Raw genomic sequence first — 22822 nt, forward strand, 5'->3', positions numbered from 1 at the left:
TGGCAGCGCCAAGGCTCACATTCACTCTGCCTAACTTCAAAGCCTATTCTCTTTACTGGCTCTCTTAAACTCCATGTCTCTTTCTATCCCACTGCTAGGAGAGAAGAAGAAACACACAAAGAAAAAATTATTTCATGATTCAACAACTCTAAGAAAGAAATATTAACATCTCAGCAAGCAGCTTTACAGTCTTTTCTAAATGCACAACTTTCCCACATATTTACACTTATACTCTCTTTGAGCATATAAAATATTGTATCCCTGACTTTAACTTAATGCAAGGATTTCCCTAATTAAAAAGACAACTAGCTATGAACTACATTTTATTAAGCTGATATGACATGCCATATTCTGTATAACTATCCCCTATCCCTGAATGCTTAGGTTGTTTCCAAGTTTCTACTCGCGTAAATAGTAAAATTTCATTTGCATAAACTACCTGCCTCCCCCAGCATTTCTTAGGATAGGTAATGGCATTAAGATATTGGCTCAGAAGGCAAGAAGATCTGAAAGGCTTTCATTCTTGAGCTGTATTCTCTTTATGGCTTCCCACTGCGCTGGTTAGAACATCCCCACCAGCAGATCTAGAGGGCTTGTTTCAACTCACACCAACAAAACAGAGTTCTCTATCTCCTTATTCTTCTCTAACCTCATCTTGCCTTTTCCCTGTCTTATTTCAAAATAGAGAAAAACAGACACCCTTCTAAACAGTGTCTTCTTTTAAAGGAACTATTTTTACAATTACTCAGCATTGAAAGCCCAGACTTCTCCCTATGGCTGACTAAATAAGGGGGTCGAAGACGCGAGAGAAACAAAAGCTGGGTGGAATTTTCCTTTGAGAAGTCGCAGGGCTTGGACCATTGCTGTCCATCTAAGATCCATCACTCCAACCTAACTGCCTCTCCAAGTGGCTTCTTGGGTTCTTTTCTTCTTCTGTCTCATTCACCCTACCCTCTATTGTTAGAGGACTCTTCCATAAAAACGGAGCACATCATGCAAACGTCCAACAGGTAAAGTCTCAGTGGTTCTCTGTTTCTTATACAACCTCTCTGCCTAGCTCTCAACCTCAAGCTACTACCCATCAACAAACAACGCTTATCTTTCTAGGTCCGCCTTCCCATTAACTTCGTCTCCACTTTGCCTGCCTGCCTTTTCAAATAAGCAGGCTGAAGGAACATGCATCGGCCACGTATTTTTCAGAGATAGAACATGCCATTTATATGATTCAGAGGGTATCACAGGACCTTCTAGTGCTTATCACTGTAATGTCAATTGGTGAAAGTGCCTATTAATAAAGATTTCTGGCTGATGACATTTTGAGACGATAGTGTATTCTGAATTCCTGGTCTCAGTCTATCACAGCAGAAGCACATACTTCACCATGAGTGTGATCGAGAATGAAGACTCTGGACTATGAGACTGTTCAGCCTGTGAGGTCATTATGTAATCTTACGCTTACCATGGGCTTCCCAGGTGAGGCAGTGGTAAAGAATCCACTTGCCAAGGCAGGGGATGCAGGAGATGCAAGAGATGCAGGTTTCATCCCTGGGCCAGGGAGATCCCCTGGAGAAGGAAATGGCAACCCACTCCAGCATTCTCGCCTGGAAAGTTCCATGGACAAGGAGCCTGGTGGGCTACAATTCATGGGGTCACAAAGAGTGGGACATGACTGAGCAACTGAGCATGCACGCACATGCTTAATATAATCATAACCCTTAAAAAATTCTGGCTTTTGTGAATAGCACCTGCATCCAGCTTCTACTTCAACTGTGGTGCATTAAACTTTCTCAGTTGGGAGTTGCTCTACTTTCAAGGGAATGTTTAACTCAGAGCTTTGCAAAAATGGACTTCTATTTTGTTGGCTATAGAGTACGACGTAGGTCAAGTGGAATTTTTGGCACTTCATTGCATTCTCTGACCTTTGCTAAACAAACTTCAAAATATATATATATTTGCAACAATTTGGAATAAACACTACATACAAGTGTTGATGGTAGATTTTCTGAAGAACTACCAAATACATCAAGACTAAGGAAAACATTCTAATGATTCTTTCAAACATGAATACATTTAAATTCTCGTTAAACAATCTTCTTATTTAGTCTTCTCAAGCTTTGATGACATGCCACGATTGGCTGTTTATCAAAAACTTAGCAAGAAATGCTTAACAAGATATAATCATGTGCACACACTTGTGCATAATTAAACCCTGTTTATAAATCATTGCAGGGTGGAATATGGTCACACAACTCAAGAAAGGTGGGTGGCAAGCAAACAACACTTTCTCTCCATCTAAAATGGAAAACTATATCACATGGATGCTGTGAAGGTGATATAATAACCCGATCTTAAATCTCTATTTAAAACATCTATTTCCATCTCTACTGAACACACGTTCTAACAAAATTAGGGAATTAATTTAGATATGAGACACGATCAGGTACTAATTGCTAATACTGCGATTGTGTGGCATGACTCTCATCCTTTCAAAGTTTTTAATTGGATAGACTCTCTTCAGTGTGTGTATGTGTGTGTGTGTGTGTGTGTGTGTGTGTGTTTTCAAAGTAGGATTTAGCTGATTCTCAGTTTCTTCATTTTATAGTTGTTCTTTCAGTTGGAAAAACAAAGGCATACTTGAGACTGAGTAATGGATATTTCTCAAGATCTCTGAGACTAGGTATTACATAGCATTAAAGGGTATACTTTCCCATTTGCTTTATGAGTTTGTCCAGTTAGAATTACTGAGATAAGCACTCCAGTATTTACATGCAACTTGAAACTCCTTTTATGGTGTGCATGGAACCTAAGGGAAAAGAATTAGCATTTGAGGAATGCTTACCTTGTGCCAGACTTTTAATATGCATTATCTCATTTAATTCTCATAACCACAAGATATGGTTGATATTATTTAATATGATTTTACGTGTTTGAGATCATAAAGGGAGTATAAAGTATAGAACAAGAATTTGACTGTAGATCTCTATTTCTTCAAAGCCCATCTTTTCACCAAGAAACCACACTGGGTTTCCCACCAAAGCCAGTATATGGACGTGACAAACAGGGGCATTCTAACAATAAGGGATCTTCTGAACTTTGATACAGCTTCCACTGGTGGGAGTGAAATAAGTAAGAAGGAAATATGATGAATTAGATTGAAATATGTTCCCTAATGTAGTGAACAGTGAAGCAAGTTATAGATTATCCATCCCATGGAATACTATGCCAATGTTCGAAAGAATCGGATACCTGCTTAATGAAATGGGAAGCTGTCCTTGAGTTGCAAAATAGTTGCAGAACAATACGTGCGGAATGTATACTCTAATGCAATAAACAAGAACACACAGGTGTATTTGCATGTCTTTAGGATTAGGAACAGGCCTGGAAGGGTAGATACAAAAAGTGTAGTTTTTTTCTGCTCAGCAGGCTAAGAGTGACTGGAAGGCAAATTTGATTTATAAGCACAACAGTTGCCTAAATTTTTCATGTATGCAATTCAATGCATTATATTTACAATTAAAAATTATGTAGTGGGTTAACTGAATAATCCATAGGAACGACTCAACCCAAGGAATGGGTGATTAAAGATATTTAATCCCACAAAAGCAAAACTGCCCAATCTATCAGGCTTCAACATTACTATATGTATGTGATGAAAGCTAAACCTCATCACTTATGTAGCACTCTGCATTATCTGAAGAAGGTGTTAACACAAGACAAATGAGGAACGGTCATTTCAAACTTAAAGTGTCCAAAACACAGCTCTCCAGTCAGTTCTTCCTATTCAACCTTTTCCTTCTCCCAGTTTTACTCATCTAGGTAACACCACCATTTCTCCATTTGCTCCAAATCAAACCCTAAGAGGAACATTTAATTTCTTCTTTCCTTTCTCCACTGCATCCTAACTATCAGCAAATCTGACTTGACCCATTATCAAAATACTTCTTTAAGGCTTACAGTGAAACTACCATTACTTTTTGCCTGAACTACCATGGTCTTCTCCGTATAGGTCTCCCTGCTTTCACTTTTGGAAATCATTCTCCATCTGTCAGCCAGGGTGATCTTGTATAGAATCCCTCAATTTAACACACTTTATGGTTCATCACTGTATTTATAATGGAATTCCACTTTCTCACTGTGGCCTGCAAGAACCTATGTGGTTTTACACTGGTCTAACATCTATGACCTCTGCTCCACCCTCATGCCCCTCATCCATGAGGCTTTAGCCAGTCAGGTCTGCTTTATGCTTGTCAATCACACCGAGCTCTGTGTGGCCTCTAGGTCTTTTCACTGTCTTTTTTCTCTTAGCAGTTTACATAGATGTCATATTGTCTATTGGCATCAATGTCTTATAGATGAAGGAATTGGATATCAGAGAGTTTAAGTCATTTATATGTGGTCATCACTCTTGGTACATGATGGCTCTAGGTTTTGAACTCATGTCTAAATCATTTCAGGCTTCTGCCATCATACTAAAATAACAAAGTAAACCCAGCCCATTCCAGGGCTCTGGCTACAGTTGTGGCAATCAGTCAGCAAACACGTACTTGTTGAAAAGTCAGGAAAAAGAGATTATTTTGAAAGTTCCTTTTGTAGGTCTCCCTTCCTACCTCAAGTACATTTCCCAGCTTCTGAAGGAGTTCTTAGATCAGCTAGAGGGGGAAATCTGAGATCGATGCATTTAGAAACTCCTGTACTAGAGACTTGAAATTAAATATTGGTCATTTAGGAAATGAGAATATAACAACACAACCAGAAACTTTTACAACTTACTTAGTTAGGTGTCCAAAGAGGACCTTCATGGTGTCACGATTTGGTGGAGGGAGTTTTTGTACAAGAGACTTTATAGCTTCGATTCTTGTGTTGTTGTCTTGCTTTTCTGAAAAAACAAAACAAAACAAAAAACAGTTAGAAAAGAATACGATCCCTCAGGTGCATGAGGGAATTTTCTAAGAAGAATTTTGGACTAAGTCTTAGCAAATGTAAAACGTAAAGCTCTGATTAGCAGCAAAAGGGAATAAATATACTGAAAATCAGCACCATGAAGTTTCTTTATTTTGACAGTGAATAAGATCAAGGGAAAATGAAAGCAGCAACAGTGTGGCTCTCACACAATCTTCTTATTAAGATCAAGTATTGAATCAGTTTTCATAAGTGATTTACTATTTTGTCAGTTGTGGCAGAGTAAATAATGGCCTCCCAAAGATGTCCATGGCCTAATCTCTGGAACTTGTGAATACATTACCTTCCACATATTAGGGATTTAATCCCAATTAAACTAGGGATTCTGAGATGGAGGGATTATTCTGGATTATCTGGATGGCCCAATGTTATCACAGTGGTGGCCAGGAGGGAAGCAGGAGGATCAGGGTCAGAGAGAGAAGGGGATATGTCAATGAAAGCAAAAGGAGCTATGGCAATGTGATACTCCATGGGTCCAGGAGTAAAGATAGCCTCTAAACCCCAGAAAAGGTGAGGAAAGAGCCTCCAGAAGGAACACAGGCCTGCCAGCACCTTGATTTTTGCCCTACAAAATAGACTTCAGACTTCTTGTCTTAAGGAACATAAGATGATAAATTCTTACAGTTTGGAGCCAGAGTTTGTGATAATCTGTCATAGTAGCATTAGAAAACAAACACACAAGGACATATATTCTGATTCAATTACCAATATTCTATTTTTTTGCTTAATTTTGTGGAGGACTAACGATTTTTTTTATTAGTTCTACGCTATCTTTTCTCCCTAATACATTTCATTTTTGCAGTAAAACAAACAAACAAAAAAAAGCAAATAAATTTGAAAGCATAATGTTTAGTCATATGCATTTTAAAAAATGGGAAGTTGTTCCAAACTACATGCACATAGGTTGTTTTCTTTCATTTTGTTTCTTTTTGCCTTTCTGGGCATGGATGGCACAGTAAGAACTGAGTTACTTAGTACACTAGAAAATTTATCTTACCCTTTTAATAAGGGCTCAGAATTATAATAACTTCTTGAATTTAAGCTCTTTATATAATTGACTCAGATAACTTTCTTTTCTGTACTTTACTTCTAACTTCTAGCACAGAGCTCTTGATGATTCTAAAGAGGCCACTGCTAGAAAAGATAGGAGATAAGAGAATAATATGTGAGGCACACACCATCCAGTTTCCATTCTCTTCCTCCTTAGCTAGACCATCCCATTGTTGAGAAGATGGCCTTATGCAGATCATTAAAAGAGATCATTTCCTCACTTCCTTAGCTGGAGTGACCAGCTGACACTGTCTGGCCAATGAGACTGTAGTCAGAGTGTTATGTGGGACTTCTGGGGAGGCTGTGTACAGGGGGATAACTTATCTTCATAGCCTTTTGGCCTTTCTGTTTAGAAAGTAGATGGCTTATAGTTGTACTATGAGATGATCATGAGAACTGAGGCCATGGAGAGTGGAACACACAGTATAAGGAGCTTCCTTCAACCTGTGGAGCTATCAGGACAGTCCTGAAGAAAGAGTGTAGAAACTGACAGTTTTTTTTTTCTTTCTTAGTACACTATTGCAAAGGAAACTTTTTTCTAAGGAATGACAGGAAAATATCCTGCAGAAGAGGGTATTTGGCTAAAAACAGAGCTATTTCAAATCCTGAAAGATGATGCTGTGAAAGTGCCGCACTCAATATGCCAGCAAATTTGGAAAACTCAGCAGTGGCCACAGGACTGGAAAAGGTCAGTTTTCATTCCAATTCCAAAGAAAGGCAATGCCAAAGAATGCTCAAACTACCGCACAACTGCACTCATCTCACATGCTAGTAAAGTAATGCTCAAAATTCTCCAAGCCAGGCTTCAGTAATACATGAAGCATGAACTTCCAGATGTTCAAGCTGGTTTTAGAAAAGGCAGAGGAACCACAGATCAAATTGCCAACATCTGCTGGATCATGGAAAAAGCAAGAGAGTTCCAGAAAAACATCTATTTCTGCTTTATTGACTATGCCAAAGCCTTTGACTGTGTGAATCACAATAAACTATGGACAATTCTGAAAGAGATGGGAGTACCAGACCACCTGACCTGCCTCTTGAGAAACCTACATGCAGGTCAAAGCAACAGTTAGTACTGGACATGAAACAACAGACTGGTTCCAAGTAGGAAAAGGAGTACATAAAGGCTGTATACTGTCACCCTGCTTATTTAACTTATACGCAGGGTACATCATGAGAAATGCTGGGCTGGAAGAAGCACAAGCTGGAATCAAGTTTGCTGGGAGAAATATCAATAACCTCAGATATGCAGATGATACCACCCTTATAGCAGAAAGTGAAGAACTAAAGAGCCTCTTGATGAAAGTGAAAGTGGAGAATGAAAAAGTTGGCCTAAAGCTCAACATTCGGAAAACGAAGATCATGGCATCCGGTCTCATCACTTTATGGGAAATAGATGGGGAAACAGTGGAAACAGTGTCAGACGTTATTTTTTGGGCTCCAAAATCACTGCAGATGGTGACTGCAGCCATGAAATTAAAAGACGCTTACTCCTTGGAAGGAAAGTTATGACCAACCTAGATAGTATATTAAAAAGCAGAGACATTACTTTGTCAACAAAGGTCCGTCTAGTCAAGGTTATGGTTTTTCCAGTGCTCATGTATGGATGTGAGAGTTGGACTGTGGAGAAAGCTGAGCACTGAAGAATTGATGCTTTTGAACTGTGGTTTTGGAGAAGACTCTTGAGAGTCCCTTGGACTGCAAGGAGATCCAACCAGTCCATCCTAAAGGAGATCAGTCCTGGGTGTTCATTGGAAGGAGTGATGTTGAAGCTGAAAATCCCAATACTTTGGCCACCTCATGTGAAGAGCTGACTCATTTGAAAAGACCCAGATGCTGGGAAAGATTGAGGGCAGGAAGAGAAAGGGACAACAGAGGATGAGATGGTTGGATGGCATCACTGACTCAATGGACATGGGTTTGGGTGGACTCCAGGTGTTGGTGATGGACAGAGAGGCCTGGCGTGCTGTGGTTCATGGGGTCACAAAGAGTCGGACACGACTGAGCGACTGGAATGAACTGAACTGAACTGAACTGAACTGAACATGGAAATACGGTGGGGGTAGCCTTAGTAGAACTCTGCTTAGAAGTGGTTCTTCTTCCTCTAAAAACCACAAAGGCCTATAAATAATGCCTCCCACACTCAGAGCTTTCAAAATTGCAGTTATTCTTAGAAGAGTTCCAACATACTATGGATTGGACAACTGCAAATGAAAGAGACAAAGGGGAGAGCAAAAGAGAAAGGGTAGTTGCAACATCATAGCAACAGCAGATCTAATCTTTCTGCCAAAAGGCTAGAAAGCCCCCTGTAGCTTAATGATGGCAGGATAAGGTGATGCTTCAGAGGACCAGTTGGAGCCTAAGGGATATGAGAAACTCAGAAGTAAAACAAGTCAATAAAGATGAGAGCAAATTGGTACAATATGTTCAGGACAGAGCACTTAGGGACACTTGGAGACTTTGTATCTAGCCATCTGAAGCTAATTCCATATACACCAGTGATCCTATACATAAACATACATTGCTTACCTGGTGGCTCAGTGATAAAGAACCCCTCTGCCAATGCAAGAGATATGGGTTCAATTCCTGGGTAGGAAAATCCCCTGGAGAAAGAAATGGCAACCCACTCCAGTATTCTTGTCTGGGAAATCCCATGGACAGAGGAGCCTGTCAGGCTACAGTCCATGGGGTTGCAAAAGAATCAGACATGACTTAGCGATTAAATAACACAACATACATACATTTATATATTTATGAGATGAGTACATTCTGCATAAAATGGCATGATGCTAGTAGTTTAATTTACCCAAGGATCTTCTGATTCAAGTAATAAAGATGAAATTGGGAAAGGTGAGGGAAGGAGAGGAGGGGAAAGGAAGAGAGGTGACCTTTCTAATTTTATTGAAGACTCTGGCCATGGCAATGATTACTTTAATGTCAGAGTCTCAGAAAAAAGGATCCATTAACATTAAGGTCTATAGAAGCAGCAGCCATGATCTAAGCTTGATAGACAGTTAAGCAGAGAGTGGTCTAAATGGCCATATCCAGCAAACCTGTTTTAGGGAATATATGACCCAGGCAGAGTAGGTTTAAGAAAGGTTGGGGTTGCTTAATTGGAAATAACTGCAAGGTCACTGTCATGGTATCTGGGCAGGAATTAAAGCTTTACTTTGTCTTTTTAACTACCAGATAAAAGAATTATGAATCTCCCTAGGCAGAGTCCCTCTTCTATGTTCCACTGTGCTTAGGGCATTCTATTTATTGATACTTCATATGGTATGTTCGTGGCATGAATACCTGTAGATTTGTCCCATTAAACTGAGAATTTTCCCATAAACTGAGGCAACTCTTATACTGGCATATAGTGGGTTAAATGGAGTTTCTAGATGGCACTAGAAAAATGAGCTTTCTGGGTGGTAAAGAACCCGCCTGCGAATGCAGGAGACATAATAGATGTGGATTTGATCCCTGGGTGGGGAAGATCCTCTAGAAGAGGGCAGTATTCTCGCCTGAAGGTCCCATGGACAGAGGACCCTGGTGGGCTACAGTCCATGGGGTAGCAGAGTCGGACACGACTGAAACAACTTAGCAGCAGAAACAGTGGGGTAATTGAATTTAAAAAAAAAATTAGTAAACAAAGGGAAGACCTGAACACAGATTGGGACAGACAGACCTTGGTTTGAATTCCACAACAGTGTTTTAGCAGTCTTGGACAAGTGGTATGTGTGGTTTGTGTGGTCTTGGATAGGTTTTTTATTTTCTTTGAAAAATGTCAAAGAGGCCAGATTTATGGATTAAACAAGACCGTATGTAATGTACCTAACAGTGACCAGCAAAATGTAGGTACTGTATAAATATTCATCACTCCCCCTCTCCTCCTCTTCTTCTTTTTTTTTTTTTTGTTTGAGGTCTATGCTAGATATGGCTCACGGGCATACTACCTGGTTATAGTGAGCATTCGAAATGTAGTTCCTAACACTTGAACTGAGTTGGTGCCAACTGGTGACAAGACACTTGCTATGGCTGCCTGACATTTCATAGCACACTAAATAATTTGAGAGGCTGGTGATCTGCTTGATGAGCAGCTTAGTTCCATGTAAGAATTTTTATAAAAGTATATCATTGTTCCATATATGCTGGTAAGAAACATCGTACATGAAGACTACTTAATAGAAATATTTTTCTTTTTCTCTGCTTTCACTTGTAATTGAGGAACTGAAATGAATGGTGGTACATACATATCTGTGGTTAAGTTACACTTAAGTCATGGAGGGGGTACTGGACAATAGATTAGAGAGGGCTGAAATATTATCAAGGAGGAGCCATTTATTGTTCTTACAACATAATCAGAAAGAAGGTTTGAAAAGGTTATAGGAAAGCAGTAGCTTCCCCTTCAAATCAATACTGTACCCACTCTTCCATAGCTTGTAAAATCAGGAAATAACACAAACACTTCTAAGTGGAGGAACTTCTAAAAATACAATTGGATACATTAAAATCGAAATGACACCTTTTCAGATCTGGTTTATTGATGTGTCATATTAGGAGCTGGAATCAGCATACATAATACAGGAGTGGTTAATGAGCTAAGATTCAGACACAGCTTACTAAAGATGCGTCAACTGTCTTCAATTGATTCAGTGAGCATCTGAAAGACAGCATTTTCTATTAATATTTCTCCTTCAGCATATGGTTTCTCATTATTGTGAAGTATTGAGAGTTTTGAGAGGACTTTCAGATATCTCTGACTCTTTCACATTATGACTAAAAGGGAGAAAATGAACCTTTTCTACACAGAGAATTAGAGAACCTCTTAGGTAAATGGTATACTAAGAGACTTATACAAACTCTTGCTGGTAGGAAAACACTCCATGATTTGGGCCTCTTCCACTCACGTTTGCTCTTACCTTCATACCCTTCTGATTTACTTTTGTATCTACTTTGAGTGAAACTTGCTCAGTCGTTTTTGACTCTTTATGATCCCATGGACTATACAGTTCATGGATTCTCCAGGTCACAATACTGCAGTGGGTAGCTATACCCTTCTCCAGGGGAACGTTTCAATCCAGGGATCAAACCCAGGTCTCCCACACTGCAGGCAGATTCTTTATCGGCTGAGCCACCAGGGAAGCCCATCTGCTTTAATACCTACATTTTAGTTCCCACTCAGATTCCAATAGCCTCTCCAGTCTGAGCTGTGAACCCATACTGCATACAAAACTTTTCTGGAGGACTTCATTTTTGTCACCCAATTGCAAAAAATGCCTATGGAAAATACACATGGGATACACATATATACTAAAATAGTAAACCGTTTTTTTCACTAAGGCCTATTCCTCACCCACCTGGCCCCATATTCTCAAATTATACCAAACTCCGTTGTAAATGAGCTTCTTCAAAAACAACTTCAGGCTACTTAAAGAAGTAACAGCTCCTACATGATGTGATAGCCTTTAATGTTATGATAAGGATGTGGCTTTATAGTTTTCCCTTGATTCATGGTTTTGAGGGCACATTTTAAAAAATATGGTTTATGATGGTTACATTTGCATTTATCTGCATGAAATGTTGCTACTAAAACAAGGACATTTACAGCCCAATGCCTTTTTTGCAGAGATAAGATAAAGTTATACAGTGATGGAAAGAGTTCTGTGCAGTGCAAAACCCCAGACCCGATGACCCCCAGACACTTTGCCGGCCTTATCATCTATGCATTTATTATTCCTAACTTATTTATGGTCACAAGTTAAATTATATATCAAAATTGACTCTACTTTGATATGTAGGTTCACCCAGGGGAATAAAAAACCAGATTCTCCCAGTAAACAACATAGTAGTAGTACTATTCATTCTATTTATCTGTAATTCTAAAAGGATAACTGTACCCCTTTGTTTTGAGGAGGTCAATATACATCACAGCTGTTCTGCTTCTGAAAGTTATGCTGGAATGTATAGAGCATCCTATATGAAAAAAATGGCTGTTGCTTATATGTCAAGGCTATATTTGGAAGAGAGCAGTTAATTTCTATTCTTTGTATCACCACCATTTCAGAATTTAGTTACAGACTGTCCTAGCTTGTAGGAGGGATGCTTATCTTCAGAGAACATTTTATTTATTTATTTAGTGTACCCTACAACTGGATGCAAATCTTTGAGGACATGCTTTTTAATTATAAAATTTGAGTTGGGTGTTAAAGGATCATCCATATCATGCAAACAATCACTTGATAACTTTCTTTAAATAACTAACATTTACTTCAGGGAGAAACACTAGGTGGAAAGGGAGAACATTCAAGACTTACAAATGGATAAAAATAGACAGATGCTTTAAACTCCTGCTATAAATTAAGAGAAGTGGTATATCATGAAGGAGTCTGAAAAAATTAGGTTAGAAATCATGCTCTAAAGTATAGTTGGGGCAAGTTGCTTGAACTCTTAATGCTTCCAGTTCCTACTTAAACACAGACACACACACAAAATCCATATACATATATCATACAATTGTATGTAGAATTTTGTTTCAATGTACATGAACGCATATATTGTAAATACTACTGAATATAAGTACCCTTCCCATTAAAATCTTTCTTTTAAATCATCATCTCTATCTGCTCTGATTGCTCATAGTTCAAGGTTATTTTCCAAATCATATGAAGCCATAAATTTTACTCTTTAGTGCTGTTTCCTAAACAGGAACAGCCCATAGTATGTATTGGCTTTGTGAATACTTTGAAAGCAGTCCATTATGAAAGAGAGCTTGGTTCTAATTCACAAGTCAATGTGCGTGCGTATGTGCTAAGTCACTTCAGTCATGTCTGACTCTTGGTGACCCCGTGGATTGTAACCGACTAGGCTCCTCTGTCCATGAAATTCTCCAGGCAAGAATATTGGAGTGGGTTGCTTTGGTGCAGTCAATCTTAGGATGATAACATTTTCTAAAATTCACCAAACTGAAACTGTCTCTGAAAACAAATTTCTTCAGTTTTGCAGCAATGCCCTTTGTCTGAATCAAAGAGTAAGGTAATGGCGGCAGTCTTCACAGGAAAAGCATGATCGTATTACCCTCCCTAAAATTTCTTGTTTTCAAAGTAATTTTGGAAGTGTCATGGTGGCCAAGTACATTTCTGTAACTTACAAATGATACTAATTCATCCTCAGGCGATAGTGTGTGCTGAGAAAATAAAGCTCAGTAGTTTATTTAGTTCTCCTGTGAGAATTTTCTGTAAACTATATTTATCCTTACATATCTGGTTTTACAAGCTTTTTTCTTAAAAAAAAAACACACAGTCTTATCGTTTTGAGTCATTTGACATCTTTCTAATCATAAACCAGTAATTCTTTTCAAATACTCAAGTTGCTATTTATATTAGCATTATCTTTGTACATTTTCATGAGGGTGGCAATTCTACAAATACTTTTCTAGATTTAAAGTTTTTCATATGTGTCTACCTCCTTTCGTTGGTAGACAAATTAAATTTACTGGGGATTTAAAAAGTCCCACCTGAAAACAACTAGGATCTGTTACACAAGAAAAATGTGAAGGAAGAGATAGTTTCTCTACACTGTTTTGAAGAAGCATATTCAACTTTATCCATAACTATTCATTTTGAACAAAAGACCTCTCAAGAGAAGATAATGGTTAGTATGGCAAACTGTTTCTCCAGCCAGTTCATTCGTGTTGGCCACACAGTGACATTGAGAACAGAGGAGGGTTCACAAACATTAGAATCCTTTAAGAAATGGGGAATAAAATAATTTTGTGATTCAACTTTCTTTTTGTTAATTGTAAGGCTATTGTAAAAGAAGAAAAACAGGCAACATGTGGTAACTTTAGTCAGCATTTCTGAACTGGGAATGATAAACACCTCTGCCTGGCTCTGGTATTTATCAGGACTGAGATATTATTACCACATAGAGTCACAGCATGGTTACTGTTATCATCGGCAAAAAGAGCCAGCTAATCTTAATGGTTTGTAAAGCCGTTACCTGCACTGGTCTGACATTTATCATGATCATTTTACCACATGGGTCCTACATAGCAAAGGTCTTTTATCTGGAAGGGACATCACTATGAATTATTATTTGCAGCTAGGTAGAAAATTGTATGTTGTAGATACCTTTTCTCATTATAAATCACATAGTCACATTTCACCATTCCCCTCAGAAAGCTGCTGAGCCCAGGTTTTTTTGCCACAGCTTGCTTTCCTCTCCCTCTCTCTCTTCTTTCTCTTTATAGTTTCCTGAAATTATTAGCCATATTTTTCATTAACATCCTTGATATAATTTTTGAAGAATCACATATGTGGTAGGCAAACATGGACATACTTTCTGAATAGTTAGGGGATTTTCATCCGCATTCTATAAAGGGACTGCAAAGTACTTTAGAAATTGAAGCTGATAAACTGTCCACATTTCTTTTTTTGCTTATTCTCTTTTCTGTCTTGGGGGCCAGAGTTTTCTCTGTTCTTGACTTTATCAATAGAATATTTACCAGTAGATTAGACAAAATTTCCAATGCCTAGTCTGAAATAGTCAAAACATGTACACCATTTTTTGCCTGAAATACTTTGCTTGGGAATGTGTTCTCATAAGAAGTAAAATATAGTTTACTTCGTTAGACTGTGAGTTTTTTCAAGTTCTGGTCTAGTAAGTTACAATGAAGCAGCAGGTTCTTCCAACAAATCTGTTTAAAAAGGAGCTTAGGTTCTTTCCCTAACTATCTATGTCCTAAATGACATACATCAATATATAAATATAGAAGAAATAAGGATATTAGAAAAGACGATGTTTTGGAACCATGGGACCAAGGCAGTAAAGTGAAATGCATTAATTTGACAATGGAAAATTACAATGAAAAGTTCAATTGTTTACAATGGGGAAGAAATGAACAAATACTCTCTTTTAAAAAGATTGAGACAACTAATCTTCTGAAGGAGATATTTATATATTTCCTTCTTTCTCAAGTGTTCCATTAGGAATAAACAAACCAGAAATTCTGCACTTTTATAATGAAGAGGGAGGAGAATTCTTTGCCATTTTTGCATTTAGGAAGAAATGTGCAAGAAGAATGTGACAATTTAAGCAAATCAAGATTGTTTCAAACGGATCACAAACGGGACTTTGTGGGATATTTTACACTAGCGTGAGAAGCAAACAGTAAATTTGAAAGGAGGATTTTCTCAATGGTCTAGTTCTGAAGTGCTTTCCCATCTCTTTGTGTGTTTAAAAGAGGTTTGGATGTGGTGTTTAATATTGCTTCGACTCTTGCAAATGAGTTCTGGAGAAATATCCGTACATGAAGGAAAGCTGATGTGCTGTAATGCTGACAGCAGCTGGGGGGATACGAATGAAGAAACCAGCCAAGTCTGGATTTAGCAAAAATAAACACCTATCATTCCATTAAAAAAACTGTACTATTTAAAATGTTTATGGGCATCAATAGCAAACCACTCTCCCTTTGAAAAAACTAATATTTCCTTCAAATAACTCCATTCTTTGAGAGGGAGATAACAACTTGGATTTGACATGCAGTATTTTGTAGTAATCTACAGTAGTTTGCCTATCTTGTTACATTTGATTCCACACTAATTTCTGTATTATTACAAATTTCTTCCAAGGGATACAATTTCTATTTCAGAGATTCGTGAGATGAACTTCCATAAATTTGGGAGCAGGGGGTGGAGTGGAGGATATCATGTGTGAAACCAACCTGTGCTTTCACTGCTCAAGAAGATCTGCACACACTTTGGTTAGGTCATCTAAAATTTCATAGTAAAGAGGTGGTCTAATATTCTAAAACACTGTCTTACCCGTTGAAAGACTGCACTGATTTAAAGCAAACAATCCCTTTTATTTTTTTTAAATTTCAGAATGACTCTTTTGTTCTAGCTTAACATCATCCTGCCATCCTTGTCCCCCCAAAAACTGTAACCTGGGAGCATTTACCATAATTAGTGAGGGGCTTTGCTGCCTGGGTTTTCTCCTTTTCTGGGGAACTGGGTGAATTGTTGAGTGCTAATGAAATTCGGAGACTCCTAGCAGTGGTTGAGCCAGGCAGAGTGCAGGCAGACGTGCTAAGCTTCCCACTGTGCTGCAGTACAAGCCTCCCTGCTGTTATGTTTACCATAGTTTTTAATGTCTGTGAAAAAAGTCCTGATGCAACCGAATTATGTTATGCCCTCTTGTTTATCTAACTCCAACCCACCACCCCACCTCCAATTTAGCATATTCTTGTTGCCCCTCTTGCAGAAAGCACCTTCTCAACTTTGCAGCCATCTTACCACATCAGTCCTTGCCACACACCCCAGCTGCTTTGCAACCATGTCCAGAGGATCACACATGATCCATCAAGAAGTTTTGGGAGGACAACACACATGCCTTACTCTACTCATCCACCTAATAACAGATATCCTTTTCTCCACCGCATGCCAGTTTTGTCAGAGGTGATGTTAAAGCACCAAATTTAATCATCTGGCATTGACAATACTAGCTTAAACTGCAAATGTATTTGGTAAAATGCACTGTGTCTTTAAAGAAATTTATCCGAAGACCTCAAACTATCACAGCAAACTAAATGATGTGCTCAGAAATGAAAACAACCAATTTGTGATTAGAGTTGATCTTATTTTTTGTCCTTTTCTTAAAAATGGTTATCTAAAAGAAAATGACCATTCCATTCTATGGTAAATTGATGGATTCACCAAGTGTGATGTACAGTGAAGTTTTTAATGAATATTCATACAACTCTTTCAGTCCATTAACAGGACTTAAGACAATGAAGATGCAACTCATTCCCATTTAGATAGTGGGGGGAATGTAGAATTAATATCATAAACAGCACTTGGAAAAGTTTAACCTTAATGTATCAAACTCCAGGTGCCAGAGTTTGAAGAAAATAACCAATACTAGCCATTTTTTACATATTTGATGGGACTGATTATGCAATGTGCAACTCTAAATGGCTTCTAGCACATTGTAGCATGGTTCCATCCCATTGGCTACAGTAGGGTGCAGGCAGATGGATGACAGTGACAGGGAGAGAAGTGCTTTTGCTTAGCCGTGCGTTAAGATGCCATCCAGAAGCTCTGTGCACTGCAGACACTTCATTAGGATGCCAGGATAATGGTAAACTACCACTCAGAGTGACACCCCATTTCCTGCTTACTGAGCGCTCCAACCTCGGCAGATGTCAACAATCTCACAGTGCTACAGAGCAGACCTAACTTTCCAGCCACTTTGACTCCAATTTTTTCCTCCTAACAGTGCCATACATTATGTGCAATATGTAATGGCAAACACCTCACGGAAAACAAAATCTGCCCAGTTCGTTATGACTGAAGTGCTTTTTTTTTTTTCCTCTAAAAGATAAGGGACAGTGAGCTGGATGAGAGAATATGTCCATTCACTATTTTAACCTCAAAATTTCTTGCTATGATTTCCATTTGCTAATCAGTTTGAAGTGTTAATTGTGTGGTGAACTCTGATTCATAGTAGTTAAACTCTGATCACAGGGGATATGATTGTTTCTTTTAATTAATGTCCGTTCCAAAGGTAAGTGATTGTGGAAATCTTTTGTGAAAGATTTTAGACTCAGTTTCGGTATGGTTCTTAGTTGTCTGCCAAGAAAAGGCTGACTTGAGCATCTGGAGGATATTTCCTCTGCAAAAAATGTATAACTTGAGGCCATTTACACACCTCCTTACCCTCAATTCAAGCCAATAGAAACTTTTTTCCCTATGGTGTAAAGTCCAAAATTCCTTTTATAAAGAACCAAGGTGTGGTTTACACAATGAAAAAAATCCCCCAAATGGAAAAATAATATTTTGAAATCTATCTTTATGATAAATGATTGATTTACATTTTGTGACTCTAAACATCTTCTTAGAAGCTCAAAGGGCCTTGCAAATGGCATGACTAAAAATAGATTTCCTCCTTTCAGGTCTGTTACCATTTCCAGGTAAAGATGCAAATGTGAAGAAGTCATAGACAGAGGTCACGCTCCAAGGGAGAATTTGAATGCAAACTTTCGATGTGAGGTTCTTGATGCAAATCTTGACTTTTGCTTTAAAAATGGCATCTGGGTGGCAACACCTAACCACCTCTTGGAACCTGTCACTAAATATGCTTGAAGACACAGGAAAAAAAGACTAAAATGCTTAAAATAACAGGGACTGACCGGCAACATGGTGACAAAAAGTTAAAGAGTAATTTCCTTTAAGACAGATGGAATTTAATTGCAAAATGTCAGTGGTGAGACCACTTGCACTACCGAACTACTGAACCAGAGACTTTGCCTGTATTAAAGCAGATAGAAATAGCCTTCTCTTCCTTTCTTCAGCCAACTGATTTCAGAATCAAAGACTCAGCCCAAAGGACTAGGCAGCACCCCTTTACACGCATACAGCTGAGTACTGTGAAGGATTTCCTTCCTCACCTGTCTTCTCCCCTTCTAACTATGTATGGAGACTTCTCTTTTGTCTGCAATAATATAGAGACAGCAATTTCCACAAAATAACAGGGGAGATTGGGAGCAGAAGGCAGAATGATGATGATGATGGTGATAACAACAACTGAGAGTGGAAGGCTGATAATGGCACATATCACCAAAGGAATTGTAGTCCCATATGTAAAACATAGGATCAGAGGAGGCTGGCAAAATTCTATTTGGAACACATTCTTAGAATTCTAATAGTGTATGTCTTTAATCTTTTAGAATACCAATGAGCTAAGCAATGTGAGGGGAGAAAAATCATCAGGATAGTAGAGTCATAAGACAATAAATAAGGTAGAAAAGAATTAATAGAAGAGCTGTGTTTATCGATTTGTCATCTGGATGATGTTCCAGGGCAAAGATTAGAGTCGAGCTAAAATAGAGCATAAAAAGCAACCTGCAACACACACAGAATGCTGGATCTGCTTCCACCTTCTGAAATGAATAAACATAACAAAGGGCTTCCCAGGTGGCACTACTGGAAAAGAACCTGCCTGCGGATACAGGAGACACAGGAGATGAGAGTTTGATCCTTGGGTCCAGAAGATCCCCTGGAGGAGGGGATAGCAACCCATTCCATTATTCTTGCCTGGAGAATCCCCATGGATAGAGGAGCCTGGTGGGCTGTGGTCCATAGGGTGGCAAAGGGTTGGACACAACTGAAGTGACTTAGCACCCAGGCATGCAAACACAACAAAAGTTTCAACAATGCGTGATCTATGAAAGGCTCTTTTTAGATACGACCAGTGCTCAGAAATGCAGAACTTTCACAATGACCGTGAGACAATTAGGAAACTATTTAGCATCTTTAGTAGAATATTGAACATCAAGGAGTCTAATGAAAAGGATCAGCAAGCCATTAGGAGACAACTGGTTAAGATGAAAGGATGCTCAGATGAGATGATAAGGAGATAGACGGTGGGGAAAGACAGTGAGAAAACTAGAAATGCAAACAAAATGAAAGTTACATTAAAGGCGAAATTGTCATTGCAGAAAAATTAGGTCAGTGATATGGATGACAAGAGAAGTGTCCAGAACATGGAAACAAAAAAGGATAGGAAGGAGAAGGCATGTTGGAAGTCAGAACACTGAGAGATTATCTACAATTTATTTTTGTAAAATTGGTGATTTTGAACTGTGGTGCTGGAAAAGACTCTTGAGAGTCCCTTGAACCGCAAGGAGATCAAATCAGTCAATCCTAAAGGAAATCAACCCTGAGTATTCAATAAAAGGACTGATGCTGAAGCTGAAGTTCCAATACTTAGGCCACCTGATGTGAAAATTGACTCACTGGAAAAGACCCTGATGCTGGGAAAGACTGAAGGCAGGAGGAGAAGGGGGTGACAGAGGATGAGATGATTGGATGGCATCATCAACTCAATAGACATGAGTTTCAGCAAACTCTGGGAGATGGTGAAGCACAGGGAAGCCTGGCGGGCTGCAGTCCATGGGGTTGAAAAGAGTTGGACACAAGCGAACAACTGAACAACAACTACAACTTATAAATGTACTTGAGGAAGAGTGTATTTGAAAAATACACAATAGTCAAAGATAAAGTTAAGGAAAATGTGAGTGAAAGAAACAATCTCAGTTTTAAAAATGACAGCTAGGTTCTACGAATACATCACTGAGTAAATATATTATTTTAATATATTCTGGCAAAACTTTGTAATGATGAAGATCAAGGACTATCCTACAATTATTAGAGTCCAAATAAAACTAAGTTAGTAGCCATACAGGCTTTCCTAAGACTTATCTGACTAAATTCTGAAGCAAAACAAAGCAGTACCTGTTTTTCAGAGGGAAAAGCTGTGGTCCTCAAACTGTGTACACTCTTCAGTCATCTTTTTCACATTAGGATAATAGAAAGACATCGATGCAAAGATTTACAATAGCACTACTTTCTTGAAAAGTTTATTTGAAAGCTTATGTAAGCCTATTGAGTGATGAGTCAAAATTTGGAACTCAAAAATAGAGATACTATAAATGAAACTACATATCTTTTTAAACTTACTTGGACCCCAAACTCAAAACGCCCCATTGAATTATTTCCCTCTGGCTTTCATTTTATTCTCAGTATCAGGAAATGATTTTATTGTGGTCCACCCTTCACAGTTCAGGTGAAATCTCTAATGCCCATTTAAAATAGTGACTGATGCTATTCAGTTCTGGCGTTTGTTAGCAAACACAACTATTAGAACATTGCAGTGGAGAATTACTTAAGTTTTCCCTTCTCAAAAAGCAGAGTTTCATAGTACAGCAGAATGTTTAGTCCTATTGCTGAGAGTCTTTAGTGAACATCCTTTTTATCTATAATAATTGTATAGAAACAACTAAATCAGAGGCACAATCAAAGTGATAAAGACTGAACAGTCAAGCAATGATGAATATGGTATCCAAATTTTCCTATTTTGTATGTATTTAAAAATTAAATAGGCTGGGGAAAAATGCAGAACAAACAGGTCTACAGAATATGATGGTGAAATTCAGAGTAATTTTCATTTTTTTCTTTTTACTTTTCTGTTCAAGTTAGCATCAACAAATATTTATTATTTTTGTAATCTGTTAAAAGAGACAACTTTAAGTTTGTACAATTGCTTAGATACCAAATAATTATAGCTTTCCCCAAACAGCTAATTAAAAAGACTGTAGGAAAAATATACCAAAATATTAGCCATGATAAGTTATCTTTGAATAACAGGAATATAGATCGCTGTCTTCCATTTTAAACGTGCTTTACAATTTTCTTTAATATTGAGTATATGCTATCTTGTAACAAAACTAAATCTCTCTGTGTTTGGTACAGAACATTTAGGTATTCTAAGCCACAGAAAAATATACTATTTTCACAAATCAAACCATTTCTAGGAAAATAATATACCAGACTTTCCTCTAGGTATTTCTATTGCAGTTACTTTTTTATTTAGTGCCTATATTCCAGAATCAAGAAGGAAAGGTTGGAGTTTGATACTTTCTTTTCACGGGTGAAAATACTAGATATAGGGTGCTTTCAGGGAGAGGACAGAAAATATAAAATGCTACAGGACTATATCTTTGCAACTTGAAGAAAGATCTAGGATCCTCAATGCCACATATGTAAACATGTTTCATTCCACATTCTAATTCCTGATTCTTCCTCAATCAAATCTTTCCTTAGGGAGTTACACTGCCTGTTGGACTGAAGCATGGAAAATACAACCTATCAACACAACACTAGTTCATGGATGAGACTTAATGGTGATATTTCTAAGCAGAGAAAAAAGACTGCTATAGAGCTTACACTGAAGCACGCATTTTATTCTTATGCCTGTCCCCTTAAGTCATATCAATGTCTCTTCTCTTTTGGAAACTAAATTCATTAAAGCCTTTCATACCGGTAGCATAGTTTAGAAATGAGGTCATATTCAGCAAATTTAAACCCTTAAACTTTACTTTTGTCTCAATTTCTTTGTACATATTAGATACACAATTAATACGTGCTGACTAAATTATCCAAATAACTGACTCAGTTCTCTAGTTCACCTTCCACACATTCTCAGCTGAGAATTTATTCTTCAGAGTTTTGGTATCAGTAGTTAGCTCCAGGTTTTACCACGGAGAATCACAAGGAACTAAGAGTTAAACATTTTGAGGGTAGAAGTTATTAGGCAATCAAAAATTAAATTTTCAACTGAAACTCTTTTCAGAATTGAAGTTAGATTTGAATGGAATTTGGAATGGTAGGAAGTCAGTATATCTGCGATATTTAAGAGAGCCCCCTGTTGGTTAATCTTAGAAATGTTTCTGATTCCTTTCTGTCCTCCAGATGGCCAGTTATATATGTCTATCAAATTGCCCATGTGTTTAAAAGTGAACTGGGATGGTGGCAAAGCAAGCCCCTATGTTTGATTAATAATCATTTAAAAAATATTTTCCAAAAAAATCTATTATCTGTTTCAAGGTATACAAAAAGACAGTATCAACCTCCAACAAACTAGAAATATAAGCATTACAGAGAATGTTTTAAACAGAATTAGACTAAAAAGTAAACTTGGGCATATTACAGTGTGATTTCTTAAAGAGTCTGGAAGTGATTGCTATCGTTAGGGACTCATGCTTTGCAAAGGTTCTTCTGGTCTTTCTAAAACCAATTTCAGGCTGAATTTTAAAAGAGAATAAAGTTATTTTCTCATATAATCAAGCAATGGCCTTTTCCACTGGTAGACATCTTCCAGGACTTTAGGAATTAAAAAAAAAAATAAAGGATGCAAATGTTATTCTTTTCTAGCTAACATAATTTTTTTTTTAAGTAAACATCAGCTCCTCAAGGGAGATTTCGATTTG

At 37.9% G+C, this 22822-nt stretch overlaps 1 protein-coding gene across 7 annotated transcripts in view; it reads right to left on the minus strand.

The window, feature by feature from the left end:
• Positions 1 to 22822, minus strand: part of ARHGAP15 (Rho GTPase activating protein 15) — a 706829-nt gene that overhangs the window by 57318 nt on the left and 626689 nt on the right. For all 7 annotated transcript variants that reach the window (XM_069577672.1, XM_069577677.1, XM_069577669.1 and 4 more), the window contains one exon: positions 4771 to 4876. In XM_069577672.1, coding sequence (XP_069433773.1) covers positions 4771 to 4876 — 106 coding nt within the window. The remainder of the gene's footprint in view (positions 1 to 4770; positions 4877 to 22822) is intronic.

This window comes from Ovis canadensis, chromosome 2 (genome assembly GCF_042477335.2).
Source record: "Ovis canadensis isolate MfBH-ARS-UI-01 breed Bighorn chromosome 2, ARS-UI_OviCan_v2, whole genome shotgun sequence".
NCBI lineage: Eukaryota > Metazoa > Chordata > Mammalia > Artiodactyla > Bovidae > Ovis > Ovis canadensis.